Here is a 16,555-nt window from a genome sequence, read left to right as displayed (position 1 = left end):
AGACGAGGTTGCTAGGCAACACAGGCAGCATGGAGAGTCAGGCTGAAGGGCCTGTTTGCATATTCTATGACTACGACTCCAAATAAGGAGAAGATAAGTTCAGATTTGATCTCAGGCAAAAGCTATCTCTTGACACCACTTTCTGGTCATTAATTTTTTGATATGTGTCTGGCAAGTGTTTTTTAAATTGTGTGGGATACAGCCACATATACCAACGTCTCACCTTTGTGGATTGCTAAGGCATACATGTCGTGGCTGTTTGAAACACTGCTTTGCATTGATGGAAATAGTAGGTGGATTGATGAGAGCTGTTAGCCTTCAGTTAAAAAGAGCACCCTGTCACCTCAAGCAGCAAAATATACAGCTCTTCTTGTATGTCCTGCATAGTCTTCCTCTTTTCTTGCATATTTCCCTTTTCCCAGTGAGGTTCTATTTCCTCTCTAGCTTGAGTCTCTTACAATTCCAGCCCTCACCATTGTGTAATACTGAATGTCTGTCATGGGAACAACTCTATCTAACTTTAGCCTATCCAAATCTAGTCATTTTACTGTACAACTTCACAAAATCTCTTATTTAACTTCTTTGTTGGATGGAAGACAATCCAAGATCCTTCAATCTAACACTGCGCCTGAAATCCCTCATTGTTGGAACCACTCTTGTGAATATTTTCTACATTCTCTCTACATGCTCCCTAAATTGCAGTGACCAGTAATGGAAACAGTATTCCAGTTGTGGTCCAACCGTGCTTTCCCTGTTCTTGTACTCCATGCCTCGTGGTATAAAACCTATGATCTCAAATGATTAATTCATTACTCTGTCAACATCTCCCACCCACCTACCGTTTCCAATGACTTACACAGATCTCTCTGTTGCTGCATACTTCAGACCTGTAGCAACTGGTTTGCACTTCACATTCGTCTTGTCTGAATTAAATCTTACATTTGTCTACCTATTCTTTCATTATCCTCTGCAGTATTTACTTCCTATCCTAGTTTTATATGAATTGTATTTTTTGTAAATTTACCTTGTACCCTGATTCCAATTCAATCATATCTTTCCAATAAATGCTGTGGTCCCAACGCTGACTACTGGGGAACATCACCCTCTACTATCGTCCGTTATGGAAAACCTAACCACTATTCTTTGCTTTCTGACCTTAAGCAAACTTTTTATGTATACTGCCACTGACCCTTTGCTAACATTCACTAACAAGTCTCAATTCTGCTATCTGGCCTTTTACATGACTTCTGAAAACCTACAAACATAATATTCAAAGCATTCTCTCACTAGACTTCCAACTTCTGTTAGATCCTTTTGATCAGACCTCTCTTGGATCTGACAGGATGGATTTCTCCGAATGTGTCATCATCAGCTATGTTTTAAATAGATCTCTCAGCTTCCTCTTCACATAGCTATCTAGAACTGCAGGGACAAATCTCCAGAAGGTCAACAATCATTCAGTATCAATTACAGCCACTAAAATAGAGGGCAAGATCAGCTTACCAAAGAATGACCTTGTGATTCACTAAAGGATTGCAAAAGAAATTTGTTACATTAGTTTGTCTAGAAAGGAAATACTACCATTGATCTGTAGCTTAAATGAGAGATTGAAATCTTGTCTATAGATAGATTTCATGGCACAAGCCTTGTAATTAGTTACCATGGTTTTCTTAATAAATCATTTGCCCATCTGCGTTATAGCTGAACTAGTCAATATTTTTACTGGACACGACTGTCATGCTGACAGACTTTCAGTCTGATGGCGTCTGATTGTATTTCAAGAGAACACAACTTACCTGTAGCGCTAAAGGTTTCCACCTCACGTTCTTCAGCAGTGCAGGAGCAGAGGTGAGTGTGTTCTGTGGTCGCTTTTTCAAAGTCAAAATGACTCCACTGGGATCTTCTCTGAGTGCATTGACAAGATTCTTTAGCTGCCATCCCACCTGTGACCAAGTACCAGAGAGAGAAAGATAAATTAAATCTTTCCGCAAGCTAAAATTTAAATGAATGGAATTTGAAGAAACAAATAAAATGACACAGTAAATGCATTCTGTATTTAAATAAATTTAAGTATTCAAACAGAAGAACCCAAGAAATAGGATTAGGTTTATGTGCCTTGTATAACCATTCAATTTGATCATAGATTGATACATCATGTAAACAAGCCTTTTGGTCCAAGTTGCCGATGCCAACCAAGCTACATAGCTAAGCACGTTCCACTTGCCTGCATTTGGCCCCTATCTCTTTAAACATTGCAAATGTACATACCTTGATCAGTAAATCTGCAGATGGCATAAAATTAGGAGGTGTTGTGAACAAAGGTTATAGTGGATTACAGGCGGAATCTAAAGACAGTTAGGGAAGTGGGCTGAGGAGTGGCAAATGGATTTCAATACAGTAAAGGTGTGAGGTGACGCATTTTGGAAAGTGAAATCAGCATTGAATTTATACTATGAATGTTGAGTTGTAACTGGGAGATGCAATGGTTGATTTGTTTTTTCACTGGGGTGAAGATTTCTATTTTTTTCCAAGGATAGGACTGCTGAGTTATCAATACAACCAGCAGCAGAAAGAGAGGGGCTAAGGAAAAGACTGTCTTCGTTAAGGATGCAGACAGAAGTTGGAGAAGGGCTTGAGCCAGAGAAACCTATCCTACTAAGTGTTGATGAAGCAATGCTCTATCTAAATCCATCAGAGGCACAATCCAAGCAGATGCTATGATTCCTTGAAGGATTGATGACAGATGGTAACTTCTTTGACTAGAGCTGCTACCAAGCCCTGTGTGCTTGGGCTGCTCTGCCTGTAGAGGTGAAACCAAGTTCTTAACTTCCAGATCTTTCAAGTGGTGGAAAATGACAAATGGCTTACATTGCTGATATACAAGTTTTCTGTTCAAGGGAATGGTATTAACCTCATCCTCAAGTTGACAACATCAGGTAGCATGGATACTCAAGGCTCCAGAGTGGAAAGCTGCTATCTTATATAACATTTTATTCTGATGAGTGTCCTGGGACTGCATGATTCTGAAGTGCAGCAGATGAACAATTGTTATGACTTGTAACTCCAAAACATTAAGCTAATTCAAAAAAAGACATGGGACTGGGAATGTAAGTCTAATTTTGTGTTTTTTACTTTAAGCGAGGCATATCACATAGTCACGTCATGATATTTGCAATTCAATTACTTTTACATATAACCAGTAATAAATTATTTAAATGAACAAAGATGCATCATCAAACAATATACTTACAACATTACTAAAATGTTACTGAAATATTGAATACACAACAACAATGGTCTCAGCCATTCCAGGCCAAGAGGCTATGGTTGCGATAGATTACCTGTACTGGTTAAAGCTCACAGTTTCACTTAACTGCTCTTTCCATGTCACTTTTTTTCAACATCTTCCTGCATTCCGTATACTTAACCTAGATTTTGATTGCCTTCTGCATTTGCCGGTTTTGGTATTGTCACATGTGCCAAGATACAGTGAAAAGCTCGTCTTGATAGAGATCAAACCATTATACAGTGCATTGAACTAGAACAAAGTAAGACACCAGAAATGCAGAATGAGGTGTAACATCTACAGAGGATGTGCAGTGCAGGTAAACAATAAACTGCATGATCATTATGAAGTAGATTGGAGGGTCACGAGTCCAGCTTCTTGTACAAGCAGTCTGTTCAGGAGTGTGAAGGCAGCAGGATCAAAAATGCCCTTGAGCCTGGTGGTAAGTGCTTTTGAGCTTTTGTACTTTCCGCCCGTTGGGAGACGGGAGAAGAGAGAAAGCCCAGGGTGGGTTGTATCTTTGACTATGTGGGCAGCTTCAATGAGATAGTAAGAAGTGTAGCCAGATCCATGGTGGGGGTGGGGGAAAGGCTAGTTTATGTGATGTGCTGAGCTGTGTCCACAACTCTCTGCAGTTTCTTACGGTCTTACGCAGTTTCTTGTGGTCACACACAGAGCAGTTGCCCACCAAGCCATTATGCATCCAGATAAAACGCTTTCTATGGTGCATCTTTAAAAATTGGTAAGGGTCAACAGGGACATGCCAAGTTTCTGTAGACTGCTGAGGAAGAAGTGACATTGGTGAGCTTTCTTGGCCACGACTATCAACAGGGTTAGATCAGGTCAGGCTACTGGTGATATTCACTCTCAAAGGTCAGCACTGTTGATGTGGACAGAAGCACGTGTGCCACTCCCCTTCCTGAAGTCAATGACAACTCCTTTTGTTTTTTTGACATTGACTGAAAGATTGTTGCCATGACACCCTGTCACCAAGCTCTCTATCTCCTTCCTGTAGTCTGACTCATCATTATTTGAGCTATGGCCACTATGGTCATATCATCTGCAAACTTGTAGATTGAGTTGGAGCAGAATCTCACCACACAGTCATGAGTGTCCAGGAACGAGAGTCAGAGGTCCGAGGGGACAACCATGTGGATATGGGTGCTCAGAGTATTCATAACAGAGGTGTTACTGCCTATCCTTACTGATTAGAGCCATAGAGACATGGCGAAGTACAGCACAGAAACAGGCCCTTTGGCCCATCTAATCCATGCCAAAACCATTTAAGCTGCCTACTTCCAATGACCTGTCCCGGGACCATAGCCATCCATATCCCTACTAACCATGTACCTACTCAAACTTCTCTCAAACATTGAAATCAAGCTAGCATAGACCACTTGAGTTAGCAGCTCATTCCACAATACCACGACCCTTTGAGTGAAGAAGCTTCCTTTCATGTTCCCCTTAAATTTCTCATCTTTCACCCTTAAGCCATGACCTCTGGTTGTAGCCCCACCCAACCTCAGTGGAAAAAGCCTGCTTGCATTTACCCTATTTATACCCCTCATATTTTTGTATACCTCTATCAAATCTCCTCTCAATCTTCTATGTTCTAAAGAATACAACCCTAACCTATTCAAACTTTTCTCATAACTCAGGTCCTCCAGACCTGGCAACATCTTTGTAAAATTTCTCTGCACTTTTTCAACCTTGTTTACATCTTTCCTGTAGGTAAGTGACCAGAACTGCTCACAATACTCCAAATTAGGTTTCACCAATGTCTTATACAACTTCAACATAATATCCCACCTTCTGTACTCAATATATTGATCTATGAAGTCCAATGTGCCAAAAGCTTTCTTACCAACCCTATCTACCTATGATGCCACTTTTAATGAATTATGTACCTGTATTCTTAGATTCCTTTGTTCTACTGCACTCCTCAGTGCCATACAGTTCACTGTGTAAGAGCTACCCTGGTTGGTCCTACTGAAGTGCAAACCTCGCTTGTCTGCATTAAATTCCACCTGTCATTTTTCAGCCCATTTTTCCAGCTGATGCAGATCCCTCTGCTAGCCATGATACCCTTCCTCATTGTCCACTACATCCCCAATCTTGCTGATCCAGTTGACCAGATTATTATCCAGATCATTGATACAGAAGACAAACAACAAAGAACTCGACACTGATCCCTGTGGTGCACCACTATTCACAGGCCTCCAGTCAAAGGGGCAACCCTCTACTACCACTCGCTGGGTTCTCTCACAAATCTAATGTCTAACCCAATTTACTACCTCATCCTGATTGCCAAGTGACTGAACCTTCTTGACTGGCCTCCCATGCACGACCTTGGCAAATGCTTTACTAAAGTCCATGTAGACAACATCTACCGACTTGCCTTCATCCACTTTCCTGGTAACTTCCTTGAAAACTCTATAACATTGTTTAGACATGACCTACCATACACAAAGCCATGGAGACTATCATTAATCAGTCCACATCTATCCAAATACTTATATATCTAGTCCCTTAAATACATTCCAATAACTTTCCCACAGCTGATGTCAGACTCACCAGCTTATAACTTCTGGTTTCTGTTGAGAACCTTTTTTAAACAGTGGAACAACACTGGCTATCCTCCAGTTCTCTGGTACCTCTCCTGCCAATAAGGATGTTTTAAATATCTCTGCTAGGGACACTTCAATTTCTGTACTTGCCTCCAGCAGGATTTGAGGGAGCACCTTGTCAGGCCCTAGGGGTTTATCCACTCTGATTTGCCTCAGGATGCAAGGAATACACTTAAGATTTCCCCCATTTGTGTTGGCTCCACACATGGATTACCATTCTGGTCTTCCAGAGGACCAATTTTGTCCCTTGCAATTCTTTTGCTCTTAACATATCTGTAGAATCCCTTAGGATTAACCTTCACCTTGTCTGCCAAAACAACTTCATGCCTTCTTTCAGCCTTCCTGGTTTCTTGAAGTGTTTTCTTGCACTTCTTATACTCCATAAGCACTTTGCTTGTTCCTACTTTCCTATACCTGCTATGTATCTCCTTTTTCTCTTAACCGAGGCTTCAATATCTCTTGAAAACCAATGTTCCCTACACTTGTTATCTTTACCTTTTATTCTGACAGGCACATTCAAGCTCTGTTCTCTCAAAATTTAGTTTTGAAGGTCTTCCACTTCCCAAGTACACTTTTCTCCCAGTCCACACTTGTCAGATAGTTTTTGATGCCAACAGATCGCTGTCTGTTGGCCAGAAAGTCACAGATCCAGTTGCTGAAGGAGGCATTGATTCCCAGGTCCAGAATATGGTAATGTGTTTGCTTGGAACTGTATTATTGAAGGTGGAACTGTAGTCAATAAACAATAGTCTGATGTAAGTGTCTTTCCAGATGCTGCAGAGATGAGCACAGGGCCAGTGAGATGGTGTCTGCTGTAAAGCTGATTTGGCCACAGTGGAAATGCAATGGGTCAAGGTTGTCTGGAAGGCTGGAGCTGATGTATGTCATGATCAGCCTCTTGAAGCACTTCATGATCGTAGATGTCAGAGCTACTGGGCAGTAATTATTGAGGCACATTATCTTGTTTTTCTTCGTTACCCGGATGACAGTGGTAGGAGGAAACCACAACATGAAACAGCGAGCGGTTAAGAGTGCCTGCAAATACCCCGTCAGAAGATTGTATTTGCTAAATGTATCTTGAGTGTCACTTATTTTCTGCACTTTGATTCTACTTTACATTCGATTGTACTTTCCATTGAGTTTTTTATAGTTTTTATTTTTTTTTGTTCAGCCTTTGCCCCCCAGGGATCACTAGATTTGGATTCTGACCTTCAGTTGGAATGCACCTTCTGTTCCTGAGGTATCTGCAGCTCTGAGGCCATTAAAGAAAATTTTAAGCACTGACTTAAAAGTTGGAGAGCCAATTATGTTCCATAAGGGAATTTCACAGGTCAGGCAGATGAATTATAAAGGTTTTGTAGAATTCAGGTACAGCAGATGGAGAACTACTGCAATGTAGTCATCAATATACAGAACATAGAATAGTCCCGTTGGACAGGCCACTTGGCCCATCACTGAAATAATCTTGATGCCAATTTATACTAAATTCTCTCCTTCAGTGTATTATCCATATCCCTCCATTCATGTGTCTATCTAAAGCTTTGAAATGCCACTAGGTAGCCCCTCGTGTCACCTTAAAACTTCTCCCCACTCCAGGGTCTGGCCTCTGCTGTTTGATATTTCTACCCTGAGGAAAAGATTCTGAATATGTACCTTATTCATGCCTCTAATAATTAAATAAAACTCTATCAGATCTCTCCTTAGCCTCCAACACCATCGGGAGAGCAATGCAAATTTGTCCAGCTTTTTAATTATAGCTCATACTCCTTAATCCAGATAGTATTTTGGTAAACCATTTCTGCATCCTCCCCTTATTCTTCTTATAATGCGGCAACCAGAACTTCATGCAATACTCCAAGTGTGATCTGACTTAATATATTATATAGCTCCAGTACACTTCCTTCCTCTTATACTCAACACCTCTAATGGAGGATGAAGGCAAGTACTCTATATGCAGGCAAAACCAGGAAGGGTCTGGGCCAAAACATCAACCGGTTATCCCCCTCCATAGTACTGCCCAACTTACTGAGTTCCTCCAGAGTTTTGTATACATTGGTCAAGATTTCCAGTATCTACAAAATTTCTTGTGTTTAATTATTCTACACACATCCTTTACCATTATTCATTTGCATAACCACTTACAGTGAACTATGGATCTGGATGCCAAAATCTCACTGCACCTCAGTGCTGCTAAGAAATCTACTATTATCTGTATTCTTTCTCCTTTCATTCGACCTCTCCAAGTGCTCACATCACACTTACCCAGATTAAACTTCACATGTCACTTATCTGCCCAAGTCTGTAACTGATCCACATACTGCTATATTCTTTGATAGTTCTTTGTGGTGTCCAGAACTCTGCCACAAGTGGTGTCATCTGTAAACTCGCGAATTCAACCATCTACATTGTCATCTAAATTATAGAATATAGAACAAAGAAATCTACAGCACATTACAGGCCCTTCAGCTCACAATGTTATGCCAACCAGATAACCTGCTCTAGAAACTGCCTAGAAATACCCTACTGCATAGCTCTCTACTTTTCTAAACTCCATGTACCTTTCTAAGAGTTTCTTAAAAGACCCTATTGAATCCGCCTCCACCATCGTTGCCGGCAGCCCATTCCACGCATCCACAACTCTTACCCCTGACATCTCCTCTGTACCTACTTCTAAGCACCTTAAAACTCTGCCCCCTCATGTTAGCCATTTCAGCCCGGGGAAAAAACCTCTGGCTATCCACACGATCAATGCCTTCCATCATCTTATACACCCCTATCAGGTCACCTCTCATCCTCCGTCACTCCAAGGAGAAAACGCCAAGTTCACTCGACCTTTTCTCATAAGGCATGCTCTCCAATCCAGGCAACATCTTTGTAAATCTCCTCTGCATCCTTTCTATAGTATCCACATCCTTCCCATAGTGAGGCGACCAGAACTGAACAGATTACTCTAAGTGAGGTCTGACCAATGTCTTATATAACTGTAACATTATCTCAAGACTCTTGAACTCAATCCCATGGTTGATGAATGTCATACACCATATGCCGTCTTAACAACACTGTCAACTTGCACAGCAGCTTTGAGTGTCCTATCGACACAGACCCCAAGGTCTCTCTGATCCTCCACACCGCCAAGAGTCTTTTCATTGATATTCTGCCATCATATTTGACCTACCAAAATGGACCACCTCACATTTATCTGGGTTGAGTTCCATCTGCCACTTCTCAGCCCAGTTTTGCATCCTATCGATGTCCCACTGTAACCTCTGACAACCCTTTAGACTATCCTCAACACCCCAAACCTTTGTGTCATCAGTGAACACACTAACCCATCCTTCCACTTGCCAGGTCATTCATAAAGCTCACAAAGAGGAGGGGTCCCAGAACAGATCCCTGCTGAACAACACTGGCTACTGAACTCCATGCAGAATACGAACCATCTACAATCTTCTGTGGGCAAGCCAATTCTGGATCCACAAATCAAGGTCTCCTTAGATTCAATGCCTACTTACTTTCTGAATGAGCCTTGCATAGGAAGCCTTATAAATGCCTTACTGAAATCCATATACACTGCATCCACTGCTCTACCTTTATCAATGTGTTTTGTTACATCTTCAAAGAATTCAATCAGGTTCGTAAGGCATGACCTGCCCATAACAAAGCATGCTGGCTATCCCTAATCAGAATATGTTTCTCCAAGTGTCGATAAATCCTGCCTCTCAGGATCTTCTCCAACAACTTGCACACCACTGAAGTAAGACTCACTGGTCTACAATTTCTTGGGTTATCTCTACTCCTTTTCTTGAACAAGAGAGCAACATTTGCAAACCTCCAATCCTCCAGTCTTTCTCCTGTCCCTATTGATGATGCAAAGATCATTGCCAGGGGCTCAGCAATCTCCACCCTCACTTTCCACAGTAGCCTGGTGTATACCTCATTCAGTCCCAGCGACTTATCAAACTTCGAAAGCTCCAGCACATCTTCTTTCTTAATGGCAATATACTGAAGCGTTTAAGTCCACGGTAAGTCATCCCATAACTGCCAAGCTCTTTCTTCCTGGTGAATACTGAAGAAAACTATTCATTAAGTACCTCTGCTACCTCCTCCGACTCCATGCACATGTTTCCACTATCACAGCTGATTGGTCCTATTCTCACACAGCTCATCCTCTTGCTCTTCACATACTTGTAGAATGCCTTGGGGTTTTCCTTAATCCTGCTCACCAAGGCCTTCCCATGGCCCTTTCTAGCTCTCCTAATTTCATTCTTGAGCTCCTTCCTAGCAACCTTGTAAATTTCTAGTACCTTGAACCTTTCTTGAACCTTTTGTAAGCTTTACTTTTCTTCCTAGATCTTCTACATCCTATGTACACCATGATTCTTTTATCCATTCCCTGCTTCGATGGAACATACCTATGCAGAATGCCATGCAAATGTTCCCTGAACATTTGCCACACATCTGCCGTGCATTTCCCTGAGAACATCTGCTCCCCAATTCTTGCCTAATAGCATGATATTTCCCCCTAGCATACTTAAATGTTTTCCCAAATTGTCTGCTCCAATCCATCTCCAGTGTTATGGTAAAGGAGATAGTGTTGTGCTCACTACCTCCAAAATGCTCTCCCACTGAGAGATCTGACATTTGACCAGGTTCATTTCCTAATACCAGATCAAGTACAGCCTTTCCTCTAGTTGGCTTTTCTACATATTGCGTCAGGAAACCTTCTCGAACACACCTAATAAACTCCACCCCATCTAAACCCCTTGCTCTAAGGAGATATTAGGAATGTTAAAATATCTCGTCACAACAACCCTATTATTTTTGCACTGTTCTAGATTCTGCCTCCCTATCTGCTCCTCGGTGTCTCTATTACTATTGGGGTGTCTATAAAAACACCCAGTAGAGTTATTGTCCCAATCCTGTTTCTGACTTCCACCCACACTGACTCAGTAGATAATCCCTCCATGACTTCCTCCTTTTCTGCACCTGTGACACTATCCCTGATTAGCAGTGACACTCACCCACCTCTCTTGCCTCCCTCCCTGTCCTTATAGAAACATCTAAAGCCTGGCACACTCAGCAGCCATTCCTGCCCCTGAGACATCCAAGTTTCTGTATTGGCCACAACATCATAATTCCATGTATTGATCCACGCTCTATGTTCATCCACCTTGATTATGATACTCCTTGCATTAAAATAGACACCTCAAACCATCAGGCTGAGTGTATCATCTATCATCTGTCTATCATCTGCCTACCCTTCGTCAAACTCCCTACAAGCTATCTCTACCAACCGCCTCATCCTCTGCCTCTTCACTTCAGTTCCCAACCCCCTGCAGATCTAGTTTAAATCTTTCCCGATAGCATTAGCAAACCTCCCCACCAGGATATTGATCACTGGTCATTGATCATTAATAAAGAAATTGCCTGGATAAAGAAATTCTGCCACTATAGAAAACATCCTCTCCGCGGCTACTCTATCTAAGTTTTGATCAACTTCAATGAGATCCCCCACATTCTGCTAAACTCCAGTGAGTACACGCTCAGAGTGATCAAATGCTCCTCATAGGTTAACCCTTTCATTACTGGGATAATTCTCAAGAACCTCTTCTGGACCCTCTCCAATTCCAGCATATCTTTTCTTAGATTTGGGGCCCAAAACTGCTCACAATACTCAAAGTGCGGTCTGACTGACGTCAGGTTGTGATGCAACTTGTTCAAATTTTCTCCATGGTACATCTGTACAAATTTGCAAGCATTATTGGTGACATACCAAGTCTCCTCAAACTCTTGACGAAATATAGCTGCTGCCATGATTCCTCTGTAATTGCATCAATATGTTGAGCCCAGGATGTATCTACAGAGATATTGATAGCCAGGAACTTGAAACTGCTCAACCTTTCCACTGCTGATTCCTCGATGAGGACCGGTGTGTGTTCCTTTGACTTCCTCTTCCTGAAGTCCACAAACAATGACTTGGTCTTACTGATGTTGAGTGCAAGGTTGTTGCTGTGACACCAGTCAACCAGATGATCCACCTTTCTCCTCTGTACCTCCTCGCACCGTCGGAAATTCTGCCAACGATATTTGTTTCATCAGCAAACTTATAGATGCCGTATGTGCTGATGGAGTATGAGATTCACACAGTTGTGGGTATAGAGAGAGTAGAGCAGTGGGCTAAGCACACATCCTTGAAGAGTGCCACTGTTGATTGCCAGCGAGGAGGAGATATTATTTCTGTTTCGCACTGACTGTGGTCTCCTGGTGAGGAAGTCAAGGATTCAGTTGAAGAGAGAGATATAGAGGCCCATATGTTGGAGTTTGTTGATTAGAACTGAGGGTATGATAGTGTTAAACAGTGAGCTGTAATCAATAAACAGCAGCCAGACATAGGTATTGCAAACGGTCCAGGTCCTGACTTAGACAGGAGTTGATTCTGACCATGACCAACTTCTCAAAGAACTTCAGTACAGCAGATGTGAGTGCAACTGGGCAATAGTCATTGAGACAGCTCACCCTTCTCTTCTTGGTCACAAGTATGACTGTCTCCCTTTGCAAGTAGGTGGGAACCCTTGACTACAGCAGTGAATGATTGAAGATGTCCTGAACACTCCTACGAGTTTGTTGGCACAAGTTTTCAGATCCCTACCAGGTACACTATCAGTGCCTGATGCTTTGCAAGGCTTTGCCTGATGCTTTTTACCCTCTCAAAAGCTGTTCTGATGTTGGCCTTTGAGACAGAAATCACAGGGTCACCAGTTGCTGCAGGGATTTGCACAGATGTAGCTTTATTCTCCCTTTCAAAGTGTGTCCAGAATGTGTTGAGCTTATTTGGGAGTGAAGCATTACAGCCATTCATGATGTTAGATTTCGGCTTGTACTAAGTAATGGCCTACAACCCCTAACAGAGCTGATGTGCATCCGATTCCTGCCTTTAATCTCAATCAGAATTTTTTTTCTCACTCTTAAAGCAGCCTTCTGTAGGTCATACCTAGACTTCTTGTATAGGTCTGGATCACAAGCCTTGAATGTCACAGATCTAGCCCTCAGCAGACTACAAATCTTCTGGTTCATCCACAGATTTTTGTTTGGGTATATCCAGTATGTTCTTGAAGGCACAAACTCATCCACACAGTTGGAAGATCACTACTAATACTGCTGCAATCTCTTCAGCTACCTCTTTCAGACACCTGGGTCTAGATGACATCTACCTTCAAGCCTTTCAGCTCCCAAGCAACTTCTTACTAGTAATGACAACTACACTGACTTCTGCCCACTGACATTGTCAATTTTCTGGCATACTGCTGGTGTTTTCCACAGTGAAGACTGTCACAAAATATCTATTAAGTTTGTCCGCCATTTCTTTGTCCCCCATTAATAGTAGTGCGATCATATGAGTTGAGTAAGATGTAAATTTAGATTGGCGTGATGGTCACTATGAATACAATGGGCTTACTGTTCTATGACTATTCAAAATGGAGATTCATGACAACATTGGAGACCTTGAATCCATTTCACAAGAGCACACAAAGGCCCTGTGTAAATGGTGGTAGGCACATGCCACCTTCCAAACCACCTGCTCATCTGCACATGAAACATCTCAATCACATCTGTGACAGAGTTTGCAGAACCCACACTGATGTCAGCAGCCACCTGAGAACCTACAGGACTGGAACTAAGCAAGCCGCCCTTGATCCAGGGGACATCCTAAGGAGAAAAATACAAGAGCAGAGGTCGACTCTGTGATCCAACACTCAGTGGGGGCAGCTACAAAACCACGGAGAATATTCCTGAAAATTAGCAGCCAGCCCTCTGCAGTTTTCTCAAAAACAATTGGTAGAATTCAGCATCCCTCAGGGGAATGCCAGATGGGAGTGACTGTAGGTGGCTAATGTTCCAATGCCTGGTTGATAGTTAGATGACATAGATATAAGGTGAATGGGAAAACAACCAGCTGCTACACTGAGAAAATCCTTCTCACACAACAAGCAAGAGTTGGAATGTATTGTCTTAAAAGCTGATGTCTATTGACTCAATGGGAGCTTCAAAATGCAATTGCCAAAATCTTAAAGGAGAAAATGGGAAAAGGAACATGGGGAAATTGCAAGTTAGATGAATTAACTGGATTAGAATGAGCTGGAATTTAATAGGCTAAATAGCATCTCTTTCTGGTTTGAAACACACTCATGTTAAAATCTATTCATCCATAATTTCATAACAGCTCCCTCTTCACCCATTTGACTTTAATGCAGTTGAAACTAACTCACGGAGGTAACAGTAGAACTAGAGGACACAAGTACAAGTGAAGGAATAACTAAATTCAGAATTAATATGTGGAGATAATGTTTCAGTGAGATAAAGTGCGATGAGAGAAGCAGGTAGTCAAATAATAGTTATTTAAATGTTTATTATTATTACATTAATGATTATATTATTATTTTATTAATAATTATTATTAAAAATTAAGAAAATAACATACCCCAAAAATTGTCACCACTTAGGTTCTTGCTTAATTTCTGGTTCTTACTTTTGTCCCGTTATATCACTGGTATTTGTTTGTTTATTGAGATGCAGTGCTGAATGAGCCCTTTGGCTCTTTGAGCTGTGTCACCCAGCGGTCCCCCGATTTAATCCTCGCCTAATCACGGGACAATTTACAATGACCAAGTAACCTACCAGCCGGAATGTCTTTAGACCGTGGGAGGAAACCCACGTGGTAACGAGGAGGGTGTACAATGCAGTGAGAATTGAACCCGGGTCACCTGTGCTGTAAAGTGTTGCCCTAACCACGATAGTACCATGCTGCCTCTAGGCCAACAGTGAAGGTCCTCTGTCTCTGTCGGTCCACACAGATATAGAAGGATTTTTCATTGCTGTTTCTGTTACAATTATCTTTGTCCAGTCAGGAGTTGTTAGCCCTGAGCTGAAACCACAAACCTGGAAGACCAGAGGACTGCTCTTGGTCTGGTCTCTAACCTTTAACCTGCTTGGCATGGGTGACCCTACCAAGAGCCAAAGCACAAGGCCCTGACTCCAGCCAACATAGCTCACCGGGGTCATTGAGGCACGTAAGCCTCCAAACCCTATGACAAGTTTGGATGAATTTCAGGCTCTGCTGTGAACTATTTTTTATCTGGAGACATGCAGAATCATTGAAGGTGAATTGAGTAGGAATAAAACAATTTTGAAGCTTCCATAGAAACTGATCTTCCTTTTTAAGCATCTTGTACTTCAGTGGAACTGAACTGTATAAGGAACATCTGTCCCTCTTCACATCAGAAAAAAATATCAGTTACAAATAAAACATGCATCTTCACTGAAGTTTTAGCTACTTACCACTGTTTGGTGGTTGACTTGAATTACTTCATCCCCTGCGTGAATCTTCTTGCACTGGTCTGCAGGAGACTGTATGCAGAGAAAGGAATAACATTAGAGAAATAAGAGTAACATTAACTAAAAATACATTATGGATGTTCTCCTTATTAAAAAAATGAAAAATAAGCATGAAACTTTGAAGCACAATTGATCACAGAAATGAGATTTCACAATATTCTGAATTGCCAGTCTTTGAATTAGGTAATGAGTAAGAAAAACACAGATCTAAATCAGAGTTTTTGTATAATGTTTTATATATGGTTAAAAAGTTGCAATGTGGTTTTGGAAAAGTACATTTTCATGTCTTCAGGCCCCATTACATAATGTGACATAATTAGCATATTATTACCCTGAATCTTCAAAATTTACAATTCCCAATGCATAACTACAAATGATCGCTTTGAAAGAGAGAATAAAACTACAGCTATGAAGATCCTTACAGCATCTGGTGACCCTGTCTCGGAGGCTGATATCAAAAGGGTGAACCCTCACAAGGAGACGGGCCCCAATAGAGGACCTGATAGGGCTCTGAAAACCTGTGCCAACCAACTGGTGGAGGTGTTCAAAGACATTTTCAATCTCTCATTGCTACAGTCGGAAGTTTCTTTCTGATTCAAAAGGGGAAACAATTATACCACTACACTAGAAGAGCAGCATGAGCCGTCTTTAATCCAGTAGAATCCGGTAGCATTCGTATCTACGGTGATGAAGTGTTCTAAGAGGTTGGTTATGCCTAGAATCAACTCCTGCTTCAGCAAGGAGCTGGACCCACTGCAATTTGCCTGTCGCCACAATAAGTCTATGGTGGATGCAATCTCACTGAATCTCCACACAGCCTTGGATCTCCTGGACAATACAAATACCTTGGTCAAGATGCTGTTCATTGACTACAGCTCAGCGCTTAACTCCATCATTCCTACAATACTGATAGGAAAGCTCCAGAATATGGGCCTCTGTACCTCCCTTGCAATTGGATCCTTGACCTCCTAACCAGAAGACCTCAATCTGTGCGGACTAGACATTGTTGACAATCAACACTGGTGCACCTCAGGGATGAGTGCTTAGCCCACTGCTCTACTCTTTCTACACCCATGACTGTGTGGCAAAGCATAGCTCAAACAGCATTTATAAATTTGACGATGCAACCATTGTTGGCAGAAACTTAGATGCAGATGAGAGGGTGTACAGGAGTGAGATTTACCAGCTAATTGAGTGGTGTTGCAGCAAAAACCTTGCACTCAGTCACAATCAAAGAACTGATTGTGAC

At 41.7% G+C, this 16,555-nt stretch overlaps 1 protein-coding gene across 1 annotated transcript in view; it reads right to left on the bottom strand.

The window, feature by feature from the left end:
- LOC140204068 (connector enhancer of kinase suppressor of ras 2) overlaps positions 1-16,555 on the bottom strand; it is an 807,212-nt gene that overhangs the window by 299,154 nt on the left and 491,503 nt on the right. The window contains 2 exon segments of the mRNA XM_072270362.1: positions 1,797-1,943; positions 15,250-15,318. Coding sequence (XP_072126463.1) covers positions 1,797-1,943; positions 15,250-15,318 — 216 coding nt within the window.

The sequence above is a fragment of the Mobula birostris genome, chromosome 10, assembly GCF_030028105.1.
Source record: "Mobula birostris isolate sMobBir1 chromosome 10, sMobBir1.hap1, whole genome shotgun sequence".
NCBI classification, from domain to species: Eukaryota; Metazoa; Chordata; class Chondrichthyes; order Myliobatiformes; family Myliobatidae; genus Mobula; species Mobula birostris.
This window is presented reverse-complemented; position numbering and strand designations above follow the sequence as displayed.